Source organism: Vidua chalybeata, chromosome 25 (assembly GCF_026979565.1).
Source record: "Vidua chalybeata isolate OUT-0048 chromosome 25, bVidCha1 merged haplotype, whole genome shotgun sequence".
NCBI lineage: Eukaryota > Metazoa > Chordata > Aves > Passeriformes > Viduidae > Vidua > Vidua chalybeata.
The window spans coordinates 1,099,739-1,118,262 of record NC_071554.1 but is presented as its reverse complement, the minus strand read 5'-3'; the positions used below and the strand labels follow the sequence as shown (position 1 = coordinate 1,118,262).

Below are 18,524 nucleotides of genomic sequence, written 5' to 3'. Positions count from 1 at the left end.
ATTTTTCCAGATTTTTCACATCTTCAGCTCTTGGATTCCACAAAGAGCTGTTTCAAACTCTGTGACTTTCACATTCCAAACTAACCTGAACAAATGGGTTTTCCCAAGGTTTCCCACACTTCCATCAGCCACTAATTATTAACCACATAAAGCAATTTCCTGCAGAACATCCACAGCTGCCCAATCCCTGCTGGAACCAGGAATCCTGGGCACACCAGCCATCCCCTGGAATCATTTGCTCAGCTCCAGGAAGTTATCCCAATATTCAGCCAGAACAGCCTCTCCTCCAGGGATGCAATTTCCTCCCTTCAAACCTCTCCCTTTCAGAATTGTCTCTTCATCAATTTTGGCTGCTCCCTCAGCGCCGCCACTCCTCTCCACAGCCACTGTCAGCAGAATGACAAACCCAGGCACTCCTGGAATTATTTCCATCTCCAGAGCACTCCACAGGCATTAACCAGTTAATGCAGGTTCTGGGGTGAGGAATTCCCTGGGAATTCCCAACCCTTCCCTCTGTGGCCTCTCAGCTCCTCCAGTGCCCTTGGATTCCACCACAGAATTGCTGAATGCAATTTGAGGACCTCAAAGCTCCTCTCCTCTGCACTTCTCCTGTCAAACCAAGAGTTACCCTGGGGAAAAAAAAATATGGTTTACGACGTGGTTAAGGCACTGAGATGGAAGCGGGGAGGCTTTGACTGACCCTGGCACAGACCAGGTGAGCCCTTTGTGACAAAACCAAACCCAAGGTCACAAATCCTTTTCAAAGGGACTTCAGAGCCCCAAGTTTACAAATATTTTATAACTCCCTGGAGCCTTCCTAACCCCACCTGAGCTGTGCAGCCACAGCTCCCTTATCAACCCCCCCCCCCCCGGGCAAGTCTCCACTTATTTTGGCATCTAAATATCCTTGAAAATCTTGTCCTGGGAGTCTGAGCCTCAATTAAAATGTTCAGCCTGATTCAAAACCTTCTGAAAAATTTACTCTTGTTTTCTCTGTACGATGAACAACACTGCAGATTTCATTTTTTCTCACCTCCACTGCAGATATCTGTAAAACTGACACAGATCATCTCAACCCCCAATTGAAATTAAACTCAGAAAACAGAAGGTAATTTGATGGAAAACTTTTTTTTTCCCAGTGTCTGCAAATGGACTCCCACTCATGTGCAGCATTTTTACTCAGTCTCATTTACAAGGTGCTAATTATTATCGCCAAAACAATTTTTTCAATTTGTATTTCAATTATTTTGCAGTAAAATAATATTTGCATTTAAATGGTTTATCCAGGGGGCTCAAAGGCATTTTCATCTCGGGTGTTAGGATTATCTCAAAAAAAGAAAATAAAAATTGAAGAAGGTGAAGTAAGGTTCAAGGTGAAATCCATCCCAAGTCACAGTGGAGCCAAAATTAAAGAATTCCTCATGAAAATCTTTCATTATTGGTCTCCCCTTATCACCATTAAACACTTAAAACCAGCTCGAATTCCCTTTGCCACTGGAGCTCCGTGTCCAGCTGGAAAATTCAATGTTCCCTCATGGCCCGAGGGAGATCTTGGGCCTCAAATCCCATCTCCCTAAGGATTTACAAGGCCTCAGCCCTTGGAATTCTCACAGTGTCTACAATTCCATCCTGTCCCTGCTGGAGAGCTGATGGCTTGAAGAGAGCACAGTGGGGACAGCGCTGAAAAGTTTTTCACCTGAGGGAGTTCCATGGGGTTTCTTCCTCCTCCCCACCATGTTTTGGATTCTAACTTAGGTTTCACACATCAATTCATTAACCAGCTCGTATTTTCATGCATTTTTTAATCCCTAAAAGCCCAGAAGTGACACGAGTCCCCTTTTGGTGCTTACGGAGAGGCCACAGACCCTTTTTAGCCCCCAGGGACTCAGAGAAGCTCTGCAGCAGCCAAAACAGAAGAAACCACTTCATGCACTGCCATCCCCAGCATCTTACACCTCCAGATCTGAACTAAATTAAAAATATCACTCGGAACAAGCAGAGACTCCACTTGTTAAAAGCTCCTCACTCTTGCACCGCCGTTCTCATCTCCCCACGCTCTGCCAAGTGAAATGTTCTGTGTGTTTACAAGTGCTCTGAGATCTTCCAACAAACCCCTCTGCCAGGCAATTGTATTACAGCAGCTCACACTTGTGTGATTGGATTTGAATTACAAAAAGAGTCCAACAGAAAGCAATTTCTCCTGGGAATTTTTGTTAGGATATAAATCCAATTTTTACTTGATTCCGTTAACAGCACTTTCATATTCACTTCCTTTAAGTATTGCAGCACTTGATATTTATTACCTAATGCCTCCTTGTCACCTTGAGCAATCAATGAAAGTCACCTGGAGTTGACAGTACAGAGGAAAGTTAATAAATAAAAGTTAATAATTCACTTCACCCAATGAGCCAAAAAAATAAAACGAGCCCGTCACATGCCCCAAAGAATAACAGCTACAAAAGGCTCCTACCAGATTATCTGGAGAAAAGAGTGAATCATTTCAATTATACTGAATTTTTCAGTCCATTTAGACGTGAATTTCACGTTTACAATGGCAAAAGCTCGATTATTATTTCAGGGAATCGTGGAATGGTTTGGAAGGGGAAGGGATGTTAAAGACCAGCCGTGGGCACTGCAGGCTGTGAGCTCAACAAGGAATGTCCCTCTGTCCAAGCAGAACCTGGGAGCTGATGGATGCTCTGACAGCCCAAAACCAGATTTTTTTTTTTGTTCTGTTTTGACCCAATTTAGAAAAACTCTTGTGCCAAGCACTGATTTTCCGTGACTTGTACAATTTCTGCATCCTGTGACCTCTCCACCTCTGTATAACCACCAGAGAAACCCAAAACTCCCTCCTATTAACATTACATTGTATTTTATTTTTCTCTCGCCTCCTCCATCCATTTAAAACCTCATTTTCACCCACAGACATATTCCACTTCATCTTAGTTTTCAATCCCCAAAGCAGATCAATACCTTTCTTCTTCAATCTACATAGCTCTCAATCAAGGAGCTAACAGGGGGTGAATTGAATCGACTTGTACCTTCAAATTGGGGATTTTTTTGTCAAAAGTCTCATTTGTTAACTGCGTTTCATGGAAGAAAAGGCAAAAAACTCCCTGTAACAGCCCTCAGTGTTGGACTCCTGGGTAAAAAAAAAAGGTCATCATTTGCTCTCTAATTTAAGATTGGGAAGTGCTCCCAGGAGGAACAAATGACAGAGCCTCCCCTAAGCCGGCATTTTAAATCCAGCAAAATGAACTTGCTCTTATTAAATAAAATTAGTTCATTCAGTAGGAAGAAGTGCAGGTGTTTACCAAGAGGTGACAACAGCAGGGACCTCGCAGGGTTGGTTTTTCTACCTTAAATCTTGCCCAGGGTCAGGACCAGCCCTGCCTGTGCCACTGGAGAAGGGCCCTGGGACAGTGAGACAGCAGGGCAAAGTTAGAAACAGGATCCTGGAATGCTCTGGGCTGAAAAGAGACCTTAAATCTCACCCAGTCCCATCCAAAAGAGACCTTAAATCTCATCCAAACCCACCCAAAAGAGACCTTAAATCTCATCCAATCCCATTCAAAAGAGACCTTAAATCTCACCCAGTCCCATCCAAAAGAGACCTTAAATCTCACCCAGTCCCATCCCAAAGAGACCTTAAATCTCATCCAAACCCACCCAAAAGAGACCTTAAATCTCACCCAGTCCCATCCAAAAGAGACCTGAAACCTCACCCAATCCCACAAAAGAGACCTTAAACCTCACCCAATCTCATCCAAAAGAGATTTTAAATGTCACCCAATCCCATCCAAAAGAGACCTGAAACCTCACCCAATCCCATCCAAAAGAGACCTTAAATGTCACCCAATCCCATCCAAAAGAGACCTTAAACCTCATCCAATCCCATCCAAAAGAGACCTTAAATCTCACCCAGTCCCATCCAAAAGAGACCTTAAATCTCACCCAATCCCACAAAAGAGACCTTAAATCTCATCCAGTCCCATCCAAAAGAGATCTGAAACCCCATCCAATCCCACCCCATCCCAGGTTGCTCCAGCCTGGCCTTGGACACTTCCAGGGATCCAGGGGCAGCCCCAGCTGCTCTGGGAATTCCGTCCCAGCCCTCCCCACCCTCCCAGGGAAGGATTTCTTTCTCCCTTTGGGATCAAGTCCAAAGAACTTCACTCAAAACCCAGCCTGGGCTTTCTCTCCGGGCTCCACTGACAGCATGGGGACATTCCCACACCTTGTTCCCTCAGCACAGGAGCTCTGAGGGGGCTTTTAAAACCAGATTTTCACTAAAGCCTCCACCAAAGCAGAGAAATTCCAATGCAGCCGGGTTAACTCTTTGAAGAGCTGCAGAATTTGCAGAGAGGCCTGCAGAGAGGGACGTGGAGGCCTCAGAGGGGAGAGAATTCCTCAGAGGGGAGAGAATTGTCCTTCTGGTCAGTGCAGGGCTGCTGCCCTCAGAGCTTGTGCTAAACCCAACCCTGGGGAGGAAGGCCCAACACTGGTGATGCCTTTTGGGGCTGCCCAAAACCAGGGGCCAGACAAAATTAAGGGAATAAAAAGCAGTGATATTTATTGAAGGGCCTTCAGGGGCATTTAGGGCAGACAAAGCCCCCCCAGGGGCTACACCCAAAAAATGGATGATGGGTTTTTACAAAACCCTTTATAAAAGTGAAAAGTTTTCACACTTTTATAATTTTGGGCTTTTTGCATATTGGGGGTGGTTAATTAATTCCAATTACAGCTTCAGGTAATGAAGTCATTGACCCCAAGTTTGCTGCCCCCAGTTCACTTTTGTTTCCATCTCTCAGGGCCTGAGGCAGTGAGGGGTCCTTGATTGCCAGGCCTGGAGAGGAATTGTTGTGTGCAGTGGTTTTGAGGTTTTAATTTTGAGGTTTTGAGGTTTCCATCACTTCCCTACATGTCTCTCATGCCAAACCATGACATTGTGTCTGACCAAAACGGGAAAGCAGCAGCTCCCACTGCAGATGGAGTTTGGAGTTATACACGAAAGAACTGCAGGATTACAAATGTATGGAAAATAAAAAAAAACCTAAAAGCCTAAGGCATCTCTGGGAAAAAAAAAGTCCCCACACAATGAGGGACAAACTCCCCATCCTTCAAACCCTTCATTATTCCAGCAGGTGGACCTTATTTTAATATTAACAGCCCAAGTGGTGCTTAACTTTAATGAGAGCCCCTGGGGAATGCTGCTGGCAGCTGCCCAGTGTCCAGGATCCGTGCCTAACCTTTCCCTAATGGAGACAAAACAACAATAGAGGGATATAAACAATATGCTGTGGGATGCAAGGAGCATCTTTAAAAATGGCATCGCCTTTGGAAACGCACCAGCTCCATTATCCTCCTGCAGGATGGGATGTTTTCCTCCCCTTTCCAGGAGGAAATGTATTTTTCTGGGTGTTATTATTTGGTGGATAAAGGGGAAAGGAACATTGAATCTGTGCCTTTGTCAGAGAAGCAATGAGCTGCAATTTTCTGTACCCCTGAGTTTACAGCCCTTGCAAGGTGCAGAGCCTCCTTTGCCCACAGCAGGGAGAAGAGGGGAGAATCCAGCTGGGATTCATGGATTTAAACACGTGGAAGGGGAAGGATTGGGGACAGGATGTGGCCGTGTGTGAGCCACTACACCCCAACACATCACTCCCCACCACAAAGCTCCTCAGCAAACTTGCCGTGCCTAAAATCCTGTTTTCTCAGGGAATAAGCTCCACCTCAGGCCATACAACTCCAAAAGTAATGACATAAATGCCACACACACGCAAAAAATCTTATTTCAAACTCTGCTTTCACTAAATTAACTAAACAAAATATTGATAAACTGCTGATAAATAACAGGAACCGTAACAAGGAAACAAGTTCTCCATTTGATCTCTGCCATCCTGCAGGCATTCATCTTCATAATTAATTAGATAATACTATTAGTACAGCACTACTTTTCCCCCTCCACAGACAAGAAGCTGGAGCTCACATAATTTAAGCAACTGCTTCAAAGGCTGTGTGTGTGGCAGGTTAAAATCAGAAGGTCCAGACCATCCTCTCTGCCAATATCCTGCTTTTCTAAAGCCCAGGATCCAATTCCCTGATGCATCTGGCAAATTCTCAGTGCACACCTCCCACCTTCCCATCACTAGTGAGCACACTTTGCTCTTAAAAGCTGCAGTCTTTGCATAAAACATGGATCTAAAGGTATAAAACGTGTAAAGGCAATTCTGTACAAATTACAGGAGCAGTGCAAATCCTCCCTGCAACAGAAACTGCAGCTGGTTTCATTCCGGACTTTTTTTGACAATACTACTTAAAGTTCAGTAGCAGACAGACAACTTTCACCTCAAAATGTCATTCACAATTAATCCCAAGTTGTACATGAAATGGTTGAATTCACTCCACGCAATCAAGGGAGAGAACCAAGAGCACATGAAAGTTGAGCAGTTAATCAACCCCGTGCAATTTGTACCTGCTGAAAGCTCCTCACAAACATCCCAAGATCTCTCCTCGCAGAATAAATCTGTAAATGATTTTGCAAATTCTGTTTATCCCTGCTGCAGGGATGGGGAAGGGAAGCAGAGTGAGTGAGGCTCACACCCTGACGGATCCCCCAGTGCCCCCCAGCCATGGGAGGCAGCAGGAGCTGGGCTCTAACAACTCCTGCAAGTCAGGGGAGTGTGCAAATAACAGGAGAGCACTGAAGCAGCAAATCCCCAGTTGTGGTTAATGCTCTGCCTGTGATTAACTCATCTTTCTTGGCTATTCCAGCCCTCCTTGCACCTTCCAATGCAGCTGGGGCCGGGATTATCAGGCTGTGACCGTGCCTCGGTCTGCACTGAAGTGACAGCTGAGGGCCAGCTAAAATGCTGCACTCAAACAAATGTAGGTGCAAGGCAGCTGGATGAAACCCAAATAAAGCAATTTCACCAGGACAAAAGAGACTTCCCATTCCAGAGGTCAGAGGAACAAATCTTCCCTTCCTTTTGTGTTAAAGTGTTCTGGACAAAGACACCTTTATTTGAGATTCGCCGTTGTTTTATCTGTCTGGAAATGGGAATCGCAGACATTTTGATAAATGGGTGCAGGAATTGTTCTGTTCCAGTGTAACCACTGTGAAATGCCTTTGCACAGACACAGCTCCAACCTCATCTGCAGCAGGAAGGCTTCTCAAAAACCACCTCAGGAGCTGCAGCATCACATTCCCGTGCTGGTGCTCGGCGTGGGATGACGCAGGAGTGACATCCAGGCTGCTCCTGCTGGGTGACCTTGGCCAGGCCTTCCTGCTCCTGCCTCCTTCCCTGACTTCCAGCACCTCCTGGGGCACCCACTGCTCTGCCCAGGAATGAAGCAGGAGTGGAAATGCCTTTTTATGAGGAGGGAAGGGGAAAACATTCACCAGCAGCAAATGGGATGCTGCGGATTTCCTGCTGGTCGGATGGACAGAGCAGAGTTAATCCTGAGGACACCCAGGATTAACAAAGGAAAAAGCTGAAACACCAACAAGGATTGAGAATTTTTTTTTTTTTGTGAGGACTTGCTGCAGCTCCAGTCTTGCCCAGGTGGTGCCCACACAAACCAGGCTGGCTCTGGTGGCACTGGTGGCATTTTTTGTGTGTTCTCCTAAGGCAATCCTTGCTTGGCAAGCAGAATTCCAGCAGCACTGGAAGAAAGCCCCTCTGGGCTGTGATTTCCACCTCTCCACAGTCCTCCAGCACTCCAGAATTACACACAATACTTGTTGATAGTTTAGAATGCTCCCAGAGCCACACAAGGGCCACCTCCAGTTGTATCCAGGAGGAATTCCTGCATGGAAAGGGCTCTCAGGCATCACAACTGCCCAGGGAGGTTGGGGTCTCATCCCTGGAGGTGTCCAAGAAGGCCTGGATGTGACACTCGGTGCTCTGGGCTGGGGACAAGGTGGGGATTGGGCACAGCTGGGACTCTGTGACCTGGGAGGGCTTTTCCAACCTCACTGATCCCGGGATTTGGGGTGTTTGCCCCTCACTGGGCAGGTAATGACACTGCTGATAATTCACACACCAACACCAGGGGTTGCACGGGTGTTTCTGCACCCTGTTCCACCTCCTGCAACCCTCTGCAAACCTTCACCCCCCAAAAAAAAATACAGGCCAGGGGGTCATTTCCCAGCAGATCTTTGCAGTCAGCAACGGGGCAGGATTTGATTTTTGTAATTAATCCCTTATCCCACACCTCCCTCGCAGCCAGAGTTATTACAAGATCCTCTTCCAGTGGAAGTCACAGCATCACATCTCCTTACTCCACATTTTTTGTGCCCCCTTGGGAATCACCAGCACCAGCAGGACTCTGACACAGCCCCCAGTTTTGCTTCCATCCATCAAACCCAACTGTGCACTCAAAAGCAGCGAGTTTATTCCTACAAGTGATGCCTGTGCCTTGGAAGGACTGGAAGTTATTGCAAAGAGCTCAGTCAGGGAATGCACCTGGCACTGGCAAGAAGAATCACCACACAACCACTGTGAAATCCCACTGAAAAAAAGAGGGAAAACCACCCAAAAAACTCTCTTCCACCTTCATGCAAGGGAGGTGCAAAATCATTTCATCCAAGCTCCCTGCAGTCTCCATTCCGGCTGTGTCCATGGAGCCAAGACACTGAAACAAGAGTTAATTTGATTCCTTTAATCAATGGGATTGTCCCAATTACACATTAACCACCAGCAGCCCCGGCTGCCACTGCAGAGCACGGAGGCAGCACAGAGATTCTGCAGATTCCTGCACTGCATCCTGCTTATTGCAAGCAGAGATTTTTCCCTAATTGCACTGTACTCCACTCGCCCAGGAACGCTGTGTGAGCACAGAACTGTGGCTGCTGCTACCACTGGGCTCATCTCCACACCCCAATTGCACTGGCAGTGCCTTCTCCTCGGAGCAGGAAATAACCTTGGAGTTGTGTCACACTACGACATGAAATAACTCACCCACGGACGCCAGATGCAAAAGGGGAAAGAGAGAGCATTTAATTTTCTGACTCCACTATATATAGAATATCAAAAGTGGCAGTGATTGGAGGATAAAATTGCCACCTCTCCAACCACACTGGTCAAACCAACAGTCCATCAATTCTCTCCACCCACAAAGAAGAATGCAAAACAATCATTATTTACATGAACGGTGTGAGAAAATTCAGTAGAAATATGTAGATATTAGAAGGCATAGAAAAACTTTTAGAAAAACTTTAAAACTCTCAAAAAAACCAGAGGAACAGAGTTGCACTGACATCACCTCACAGCAAGGAGCCTCATGTTTCCTGGTGAAGAACTGAGGGACAAACCAGGAAAAGCAATGCTGTGGTTAAGGCTGAGCTGCCCCAAACTCCCCAGACAACCTCGTGCAAGTCGCTCCATGAAGCAGAATTATTCCATGGAGTGGTTTGGGCTGGAAGGAGCCTCTGGAGATCAGGCTGAGTTATTTGTTAGGGATTTGTCTCTGCTCTCAGAGGTTGGGGTGGGGTCAGAGCCTCCCTTGCTGGGCTCCTGCCCTGCAATATCTCCAGGACAAGGATGGACTGCGCACGCTGGAGCTCTCACTAAAGTGACTTCAGGGACACATTTCAACCTCAAATACTGAGCTGGACTGTGGGTATTCTCAGTTCAGCCAGAGAGAAAGAGAGAGGTTTTCTAACCAGGCAAGAGCCTGGGAAACAGTTGGGAAAGAATGTAAATAATTCTCTCTCTCTCTTGTTCACATTGTTTATAGATACGTCTTGCCACAATGCGTCACTCAGAGCGCACCAATGGTGTGAGATGTTTTTAATTTAAGAGCAATGAAATTGGTCTGCACGATGCTCTCCGTAAAAGAGCGATGTATTTGAAATAAATCAGGAGAGGTTTTCTTTTTGCCTTTTGATCTTGGAGTTCTTCTGTTCCCGTCCTGCCTCAACAACGACACTGGGCCATAAAGCCTCAGTTAGCAGGCAGGAGGGATGGTTCCCACCCCTTCCCAGGTGGAGCAAAAAGCCTCACCTGGTTTAAACTCCCCTCAAAGCCTGATTCCCTTTCCCTTCCCGTCATTCCTCACTGGATATTCGAGCCAATCAATGGGATTCCACCGCCTCTGACATTTCTGGCTGCTGTGGATGTCAAAGAGACAGCTCAATGCTGCACTCAACAACTCCAGCAGTAGAGAATCTTTACTACTTAATCATTTCCCTTTTTTTTTGTAGCCCTTAAAGTCTTATCTCTCCCCTTCCATTTGAATTTGCTCTATTTTCTGTTGGAGAAAAAAAAAAAAAAAGCCTAATTTAAATTTAGGCCTATTCATGGTGTGTCTGAACCTCCCAATGCCTAGAAACATGGAGGAGAGTAAAGAAGTATTATTTAAAATCCACTCAGCTAAACAGAGCTTTGTTATAATTTCACTAAAGCCTGTGAAAAATTACTCCAGCCCTGTGTCTCAGGATCCTCTTGATAAAAATGGAGTTAAAAGGACTTTTCTTGCAATGCTATGGGCTCAAAACCAGTTAAGGCTGCCTGACCTTGCCCCCAACTAACCCTCAACATTATCATAACAATTTCCTCTGGTCAAGATCCAGGCCAAATTCTGGCAGGGGTTGGGAGGGCAGCAGCAGGAACAGAAGCACAGCTGTGAAATTTGGCATTTCCCACCCAGCTGGGCTCTCGGAAACCAGAGAAGGGCAGCGAGCAGCACGCAGTCATTCCACGGCTGGAAATCTCTGGAATGCTGGGCCGAGAGCAGGGAGCATTCCCCGGCTGCAGGGCAGGCAGGAATGCTCAGCTCTGCACAGGGACACATCCCCTAGAGCACTGCCATCCCCTGGCACGGCTCAGCCACAGCTGGGACACAAACCCACCCCTGGAGCCCACCCCCCTCTGCCACCCTGGTGTCTGCCAGGAGCTCCTGACACGGGGAAGCAGCAGAGGAGCAAACACCCAGCGCTGCTCCTGGCAGCAGCAGGACCCAGAATTTCCCTGGGAGGCACCTGAGGGATGGGCACAGCTCAGCAGGACCCAGAATTTCCCAGGGAGGGATCCCAGGGATGGGCACAGCTCAGCAGGACCCAGAATTTCCCAGGGAGGGATCCCAGGGATGGGCACAGCTCAGCAGGACCCAGAATTTCCCAGGGAGGGATCCCAGGGATGGGCACAGCTCAGCAGGATCCAGAATTTCCCAGGGAGGCACCTGAGGGATGGGCACAGCTCAGCAGGACCCAGAATTTCCCAGGGAGGGATCCCAGGGATGGGCACAGCTCAGCAGGACCCAGAATTTCCCAGGGAGGGATCCCAGGGATGGGCACAGCTCAGCAGGACCCAGAATTTCCCAGGGAGGGATCCCAGGGATGGGCACAGCTCAGCAGGACCCAGAATTTCCCAGGGAGGGATCCCAGGGATGGGCACAGCTCATTAGGATCCAGAATTTCCCAGGGAGGGATCCCAGGGATGGGCACAGCTCAGCAGGACCCAGAATTTCCCAGGGAGGGACCTGAGGGATGGGCACAGCTCATTAGGATCCAGAATTTCCCTGGGAGGGATCCCAGGGATGGGCACAGCTCATTAGGATCCAGAATTTCCCTGGGAGGGATCCCAGGGATGGGCACAGCTCATTAGGATCCAGAATTTCCCTGGGAGGGATCCCAGGGATGGGCACAGCTCATTAGGATCCAGAATTTCCCTGGGAGGGATCCCAGGGATGGGCACAGCTCATTAGGATCCAGAATTTCCCTGGGAGGGATCCCAGGGATGGGCACAGCTCATTAGGATCCAGAATTTCCCAGGGAGGGATCCCAGGGATGGGCACAGCTCAGCAGGACCCAGAATTTCCCAGGGAGGGATCCCAGGGATGGGCACAGCTCAGCAAGATCCAGAATTTCCCAGGGAGGGATCCCAGGGATGGGCACAGCTCAGCAGGACCCAGAATTTCCCTGGGAGGGATCCCAGGGATGGGCACAGCTCAGCAGGATCCAGAATTTCCCTGGGAGGGATCAAAGAGATGGGCACAGCTCATTAGGATCCAGAATTTCCCAGGGAGGGATCCCAGGGATGGGCACAGCTCAGCAGGACCCAGAATTTCCCTGGGAGGGATCCCAGGGATGGGGAGAGCTGGCTGGGGAGGAAAGCTGAGGTGTTCTTCAGCTGCCACAGAAAAAAAAAAACCAAAGAAAAACCAAAAAAACAAACAAACAAACAAACAAAAAAAAAAACAAATCCCCCCCTAAAAAAAAAAAAAAAACAAAACAAAACAAAAAAAAAAAAAAAAAAAAAAAAAAAAAAAAAAAAAAAAAAAGAAAGAAAAACAAAAAAAAACCAGAGTGACAGGCAAGGAACAGCTTCCAGCACAGAGAAGTGTCTGCCCCACTCGGTGGGATGGGTACAGGGGATGGGATGGGCAGAACCCACCACTGCTGGGTTGGTGATGGCTTCTGTGACCTTAAAGGCCTTTTCCAGTTGGAATGGTTCTGTGATTCCCTGAATTGTGGGTCAAACATCCCAAACAAAGCTGGCAGCAGAGCCCTGGCTCAGCAAGGGCTCTTCTTCCCCCCTCACACTTCCATGGGGAATGTTCCTCACTGGGAACTCACAAGTGGGGGCTGAAGACAGGAGAAGAGAATAAAGGGCTGATTTAACAGCATCAGTGCACACGTGGGGGTGCAGCCCCAGCCCCTGAGCTCGCTCTGGGCTCAGGAAAGCTCGTTAGGCCTCGGTGCTCATTAATGGGAGCTGGGCAGGCTCATCTGGGAGCCCTCTGTGCTCCCAGAACTCCTGGAATCTCACAAGCTCCTCCTTCCTCACCAACAGCCTCGAGTCTTCCTCTGTCTGAACAGGAGTGGGATCCTATTTCAGTTAGTGGACTTTTTGGGGAGAATTCCCAAAAAAAAACCACCTCAGGTGCTCTCTAACCTACATTTACCCACAGCAGGAGCCAACTTCACCTTCCACAGGCAAGGATGGATCCAAAACATCCTGAACAGGAACTAAAGGGGCCAACATTTTGAAATGAGGAGGACAGCGAGGGTATGAACCTGCTTCACAGGCTGTAAAAGGTGCTGCTCAAACCAGGAATCTGCTTTGTTTTCCCTGCATCTCCTTCCGTGTTCTCTGCCTCTGCACAGAAAAGTCTCCAGCTCAAGTCTTTAATTCAAGTTTGCTCCAGACCCCACCAGATTTATTGACTGCACCTCCTACTGAACCTTCTCCTCACATTTCTAGCACTGGTCCACACCTAATTAAAAACACGGGACAGCTGGGAATGTTCTTTAACCCCTTGTGGTCCCTCAGGGGAGTGGAATTATCCGTGCAGGCGGAGATGCCTGCAATGAAACCTCCTCTGCCCTCTCTTCCTGCCCACATCTTAAATTCATGAACAAAATTTCATGAGCAGCTTCCTGCTCGTCCACTCTTCAGAGGAGAAGTCTGGCAAAAACTGTTTTCCATCGAGAAAAAAGAAAATTACAGGGGTTTAAAATTGATGAGCTGATGTTTCAAGCTGGTGCATCCTCCCTTAACCCAGGACCAAGCAAGGTGCTGACTAATAAAGCACAGTGTGTAAATAATGGTGTCAAGACCCTTTTATAATAGGCCATTAAAATGTATTTTATCGATGTTTATCCACACACACAGGGCCCACACATGCCCCTAATGCACCCTGCAGTGCTGGAGCAAAGCTGATTCCTCAGAAAGCACCAGAAAGGGGTGAGCAGCACTGCTGTGCCCACCTGAGTGACAATCAATAGCCACAATTCCAGAATTCCAGAAAGGAGTGAGCAGCACTGCTGTGCCCACCTGCCTGACAATCAATAGCCACAATTCCAGAATTCCAGAATAACTCCAGAAAGGGGTGAGCAGCACTGCTGTGCCCACCTGATTGAAAATCAATAGCCACAATTCCAGAACTCCAGAATAACTCCAGAAAGGGGTGAGCAGCACTGCTGTGCCCACCTGCCTGACAATCAATAGCCACAATTCCAGAATTCCAGAATAACTCCAGAAAGGAGTGAGCAGCACTGCTGTGCCCACCTGCCTGACAATCAATAGCCACAATTCCAGAATTCCAGAATAACTCCAGAAAGGAGTGAGCAGCACTGCTGTGCCCACCTGCCTGACAATCAATAGCCACAATTCCAGAATTCCAGAATAACTCCAGAAAGGGGTGAGCAGCACTGCTGTGCCCACCTGATTGACAATCAATAGCCACAATTCCACAATTCCAGAATTCCAGAACTGCAGAAAGGGGTGAGCAGCACTGCTGTGCCCACCTGCCTGACAATTAATAGCCAGAATTCCAGAATTCCAGAACTGCAGAAAGGGGTGAGCAGCACTGCTGTGCCCACCTGAGTGACAATCCATAGCCACAATTCCAGAATCATCACACTCCAGAGGCCTGGCAGGGCTCACCAACCCACAGCCAAAGGCAAATCCAGTGCCCTCTGCCCATCTTATCCCTGTGAAAGTGTGGATATTCTCAGCTCAGAGAGAAAGAGAAAGGTTTTCTAACCAGGCAAGAGCCTGGGAAACAGTTGGGAAAGAATGTAAATAATTCTCTAATCTATCTTGTTATTCACATTCTTTCCCAACTGCTTCCCAGGCTCTTGCCTGGTTAGAAAACCTTTCTCTTTCTCTCTGACTGAGCTGAGAATATCCACATGAAAGCACCACTGCAGCCTTCAAACGGCAAGGGAGAACCTCCCAAAGCACTTCCATCGCCACAATAAACTTCCCATCACCAGGCACCACCTTCCCTCCGTTCCAGCTCCATCCTTCCCCCAAGGGAAGCTCCGTCACCCTGCCCTGGGACGCGGCAGCACCTGCGGGCACCCCACGCCCTGTGCAGGGTTTCAGAAGGGCATTTCTGGGCGGGCAGGGCCCAGCTGATGTGATGGGAGCAGGGTTTCTCCCCCTTTTTTTTTCTGCCTGGCTCCTCGCTGACGGCTCCACGCACACGGCTCTGCTGCCACACTATGGGAACTCCTGGCTACTGCTGCCGGCACAGCCCCGGAACGGGCGAGCCTGGAGCTCCTGGAACTTTTTGTTCCACAGGGGTTCAGCGTTCAGCACAGGCTGAACTGACTGCCTGGATCACGCCCCAAAGCCTCCGTGACCCTACAAAGTCACGGAGTGCCTCCCCTCCCTCCCTGCGTGCCAGGCACTGGCGCCCAAGCTGGCACCCTGCTCTCACAAAAACATCCTTGCCGGGGTTTCAGAATCTAAAGGGAGAACTTATTGATCAATGCCTCCGGCTCTGATGCAGATAAAAAAAAAAAAAAACATCTGAGGTCTAAAAAGCTTTCGCAGGTCTTCTGCTCACGAAGCAAAACAACCCAGGGCATCAACCCCTGGCTGAAGGATCCAGAACAGAGAGCTCAAAATGCAGACAGGAGGGACCAGGGGCCTGAGAAGAAAGGATTAAATGCTCAGCGAGGTACAGAGTGAAGCCTGGGAGATCCAGTATGAATAAGGCACAGACATCTCAGAAGAAGAGAAAAAGCTGTAAGCCCCTGGTAGAGTAAATCTGAGATTTGGGTATCTCTCCATCAGTCTGCTCGCATGAGGAAAGCTCAACAGAAGCTGCTGGAATGGTTTTCCTCTGTGCACAGGCTGAATGTTCATGCTGAGATGAAAAACAGCCACCAAAATAAGCATTCAGCCTTTATTAGGGACCTGTAGGTTCTTTGGGTGGGTTTACAGCCTTTCCTAACAGATCCTCCCAGTCAGCAGAACTGCTCAGCTCCACTGCAAGAGTGCTCAGGAGCAGCAGTTAATCCTCATCCCCGAGCCCCTGAAAGGAAACCTGCCTTACATAATAAAATCAGTCTTGCATTCCAGATAAAGTTTTTCCTCAAAAAAAAAAAAAAAAAACCAAAAAAAAAAATAAATAAACCCAAGGAGCTTTCATACACATCAACACCCAAACACACATTCCTCCAGCCTAGGATACAGCAGACAAGACAACAGGACTTGGAAACTTGGAAATCGGGGCACTGCACAGTGTGGAGAGCAGGCACTGCCAAGCACTCGGCTCTCCCACTCTTCCCCCTCCTACACACACAGAAGGACAGTCCCTAAATATTTGCTGTTTACACCAGAAATAAACTTCACTCCCTGGATCTGCTTTGGCTGCAAGGGCAGCTGCGGAAATGAGGTAGGAGACACAAGCAAACTGCCCCCAAATTCAAGTCTTCTTCTGCTTTCAAGCCCAAACATGCATATTTCATAAAAACCAGGATGCTGAGGCCAACGAGCTCATATATAAGAGATATTCAAGTGGGAAGGCAGGAGGGAAAGGAGGAAAGTGCTTCCATCTTCATGCAAGGCATCCAGAAATCTGTTTTATCAGCGGTGGGCAAGCAGCAGGGTAGTGAAATCCTGAATAAAGATGCCAGGGAAAGACAGAGGGGAAAGCAGTGCTGGCATTTTTCACAGTCATCCTGCACATCATCAGCCCAAAGCTGACCCACCGGAGAAGGGGGATGAGATCATGGAGAGCCACCCTTTATCACACGCCAGCGCTGAAAGAATTGCTGCTCCCGAAGGATGCAGCTCCAGGGGTCTGAACCAAACCCCCTCGGTGCCGTGCCCAAGATGCCAGGGCAGAGTGAGCTGACACCCCAGTGCCACCACCCCAGTGCCATCACCTCAGTGCCACCACCCCACTGCCACACAGCCTGTAACCACTACCCCAGTGCCACCACCCCAGTGCCACACAGCCCAGTGCCACCACCCCAGTGGCACAGAGCCCAGTGCCACCACCTCAGTGCCACCACCCCAGTGCCACACAGCCCAGTGCCACCACCCCAGTGGCACACAGCCTATTGCTACCATCCCAGTGCCATCACTCCAGTGCCACTACCCCAGTGCCACACAGCCTATTGCCATCCCCCCAGTGCCACTACCCCAGTGGCACACAGCCTATTGCCATCACTCCAGTGGCACAGAGCCCAGTGCCATCACCCCAGTGCCATCACCCCAGTGGCACACAGCCTATTGCCATCACCCCAGTGCCATCACCCCAGTGGCACACAGCCTATTGCCATCACTCCAGTGCCATCACCCCAGTGCCATCACCCCAGTGCCACACAGCCTATTGCTACCATCCCAGTGCCACTACCCAAGTGCCATCACCCCAGTGGCACACAGCCTATTGCCATCACCCCAGTGCCACCACCCCAGTGGCACACAGCCCTGTGCCACCACCCCAGTGGCACCCACCCCGCACCCCCCTTCCCGCACGGGCTTCCAGCGCCGCTCCTTCCAGCCCAGGAGCCGGTGCCGGCTGGAGAGCGCTGGTGCAGAAGTTGCCCCCGGCACTCACCCATGGCCGATCCAGCCAGCAGCCCCAGGGAGAGCAGCAGCGCCCGGCTCCAGGCGCTCCCCTCCGCCGTCATGAGAGCCACGATCCCCAGTTGCCACCAGTGCCTTCCGAAGCCGCAGCTGCATCCCGGCTGGTCCCATCCCAGGGAAGGTTGCATGTCAAAGGGCAGCAGCAGGAATGGGGCGTGCTGGGGGTCTGCTGGTTGCCGCTGTTGGGTTTTTCCCCCTTTTTTCCTTCCCCTCGGCGATTGGGATAGTCCTCGGCTCGGCTGGATGAAGAGGAGAAAGGAAGGAGGAGGGGGGGGGAGGTGAGGGGGAAGCGGGTCAGGCTTGTGATTTTTATTTCTTTTTTTTTTTTTTCCCCTTAATTTTTTTTCAGCCCAGGAGGAGGAGAGGAAAAAAAAAAATCCCACCGCATGGAAGGCTCTGAGCTTCTGCAGCTGGAATGAACCAAGTGTGGCAGCAGCTCGGGGAGAGGAGAGGAGAGGGAAGGCGAGGAGAGGAGAAGAGAGGAGAGCAGGGGAGGGCTGGCGCGTCCCTCCCGGTGGCTGTCTCAGAGCCAGCTCCTCGGCAGCAGCACCACCACCAGCACCACGCAGCCCTCAGGGATTTATACTTTTTTTTTTTTTTTTTTTTTTTTTTTTTTTTTTTTTTTATTAAGCCACTTGATTAATCGTTCCCGGAGCTTTGTTCCCTCTCTGGAAGCCGGGCCAGGGGGGGTGTTGTGGAAGGGGGGGGGGTGGGATGCTGTGCTACCCACCCCAAACCCGGCACCAGCCTCCTACCAAGCACCCAGCCAGGGCTCCAGCCGCGTGTTTATTTTTTATTTTTGATATCCAGGTTTCTTGGTAAGGAACGAGCCGCCCCCCCAGCCCCCGTTTCTCTCTCACACACACACATCCCTGTTATTCACACCCCCTCCCTTCCCCCCCATAAACAACCTGATGCTATTGACACAATTTTGTGATGAGGCAAATTTTGTTGCAAACACAGATCACGACAGACCCCCCCCCCCCCCCCCCCTTCCTCCCCTCCCTTCTCCCTGTCTGTGGCTTGTCCTCGCAGCACGGCTCCCTGATACTGGTGGGACTGGTCCAGGGGCATCCTGGAGGTGGGCAAGGCTGTGCCCCCTCCCCCGAGCCAACAGGGGGGCTTGGCAGGGCTGGCAGAGCCCCGTTTCTCCCCCATCACCAGCAGCACCTCCCCTTGTTTTTG

The 18,524-nt window shown here is 49.4% G+C and overlaps 1 protein-coding gene across 1 annotated transcript in view; it reads right to left on the bottom strand.

Annotated features, from left to right (window-relative positions):
- Positions 1-17,617, bottom strand: part of CSMD2 (CUB and Sushi multiple domains 2) — a 273,933-nt gene extending 256,316 nt beyond the window's left edge. The window contains exon 1 of the mRNA XM_053964332.1: positions 17,311-17,617. Coding sequence (XP_053820307.1) covers positions 17,311-17,467 — 157 coding nt within the window. The 5' untranslated portion in view covers positions 17,468-17,617. The remainder of the gene's footprint in view (positions 1-17,310) is intronic.
- Positions 17,618-18,524: the final 907 nt, after the last annotated feature.